The sequence below is a fragment of the Gossypium hirsutum genome, chromosome D04 (genome assembly GCF_007990345.1).
Source record: "Gossypium hirsutum isolate 1008001.06 chromosome D04, Gossypium_hirsutum_v2.1, whole genome shotgun sequence".
NCBI classification, from domain to species: Eukaryota; Viridiplantae; Streptophyta; class Magnoliopsida; order Malvales; family Malvaceae; genus Gossypium; species Gossypium hirsutum.
Genome location: NC_053440.1, coordinates 4,257,495 through 4,259,428, shown reverse-complemented (window position 1 = coordinate 4,259,428; position 1,934 = coordinate 4,257,495). Strand labels below are relative to the sequence as shown.

Below are 1,934 nucleotides of genomic sequence, written 5' to 3'. Positions count from 1 at the left end.
AAAAACAGTACTCTTAGCTTCTCAAACCTAGTATGAGGCGCTTGTTTGAGCCCATACGAAGCTTTTTGTAGTTTGCAAAATTGTATATAAATGTGTGAAGATATTTTGACGTCCACCCTGTTGTACCTCTCAATGTTGTATGACAACAAGAATAAATATGATTCTTACTGTATTAGCCTTCACGATAGGACTAAAGGGTGTCCTAGAAGTCATATCCAGCAGATTACGAGTACTCTTTGGCAAACATTTGAGACAAATGCCTTCAGTATTCCTTTAGACTTGAAAATGCCGTTCGCAGCTGACAAGTCTCCTTTCTATTAGTTTGAAAACTGCACTGGGTGCACAAGATATTTTACATGGCTGTGAGTCTATCTCCTTGATCCCACAAGATATTTTTCATGGCTCATACCGGCTAGTGACTAGATGTTCCATGGAGAGGTGGAAACTACCACGTGCTACCTTTTTGGGCTGCTGGAAAGTTGAATTGACCTTTGAGCAATATTAAAATGGACTTATCTATTAAACCACAGAAGACATAGTGGGGGTTGAAAGTCCTAACTGAGTGAACGAACTAATTATCCACAAGAAATATTGTAAGATAGACTTGGTTCCCCTTAATCCTAAAATATAATGGCTCTAACCCATTTTTTAATTAACTTCTTTTCGTGTATATATATAATCCTTCAATTGAACCTACTCCTTCAACCATCTCAACTAAAAACACTAGCAAATTAAATATGACAAGTTCAACAACATCCACCCATTTCCCCCTAGAGTTGCTTGATAGCTTCCATCCAAGAAAACTTCTTTACCACCCAGCTCAAGAACACAATTTTTTCATCATTAACTACTTCCATGCAAATGCAGCCACTGTTCTCTTAGTCCTCAGTTGCGCCATCGTTTCCTCTTTTGGGTTGCTTTGTATGGCCAAGTGTTCATTTAGAGGCTCAAGTTCTGTTGCTGCCGAATCTGGTGAGAACAGTTCAACCAAGTCAGCCAATGTAGGAGTTAAGCGGAAAGCCTTAAATGCCTTCCCTATAGTAAAATATGCAACCGAGTTGAAACTGCCGAGCCTAGACACCACTTGTGCTATATGCTTGTCCGAGTTTGCTGCTGGAGAGATTCTGCGGATCTTGCCAAAGTGCAATCATGGATTTCATATTCTATGTATAGATACATGGCTTAGTTCACATTCTTCATGCCCTACATGCCGGCACTCCCTGGTTGAAACGGACCAAAAGGCCAATAATTGTAGCCAGGAAGTGCCTGTGCCGATGCAGGAAACCATGAACATAGAAGTGAACTAGAAATTGAACATTTTGGTGAAGTGGTTATTAATAATACCATCTTAAGAGGTTGAAAAGCATGAGTAGTTATCACTTATCAGTTTACCACTTAAACTGTCAACTAATTTCTTCAAGATTCATGTACTGCAGGCGTGCAGCTTGTCGAAGGGTGAAGTCAAACAAGCACTGCAATTTTTGATTAAAAAGTTAATCGAGTAAAATCCAGTGATTGGATCAAAATAAATATTCAAGTTCAACAGGTAGTATGATGATTTTTGTCTCTTGCACAAGGGAAATCCAATGTGGCAGTGGCAAAGAGGAATTAAATAAAAAAAAGGGAAAAAGCAGTAGTCTAGAAGCACTTTATACTGTTAAGAAACAGTATCTAGCAAAAGCAACTAAAGCTAAATAATTAATGTTAGCTCTGGTTAGAATTTATAGTTGAGTATAGTTGTTATTGTAACAATTAAAAGAAATTAAATTTGTGCATGTATATATCTTCTAATTTAAAAATTAAAAAGTTTTTTTTTATATAAAATAAATGCCAAGTAAGGATCTTAAAAGAAAGCAATGAGGCAACTATTTTTCTACTTAATTAGTGCGGAGACAATAATGGAAGGGGCCAGTTGCCCTCCAAACCTTAATCTC

General features: G+C 37.4%; 1 protein-coding gene across 1 annotated transcript; it reads left to right on the top strand.

The window, feature by feature from the left end:
• The first annotated feature begins 692 nt into the window (after positions 1-692).
• On the top strand, positions 693-1,366 carry LOC107961399 (RING-H2 finger protein ATL78). The gene has a single exon (XM_016897542.2). It carries the CDS (start codon positions 738-740, stop codon positions 1,305-1,307), a length of 570 nt encoding a protein of 189 aa, XP_016753031.1. The 5' UTR covers positions 693-737; the 3' UTR covers positions 1,308-1,366.
• The last annotated feature ends 568 nt before the right edge of the window (positions 1,367-1,934 follow it).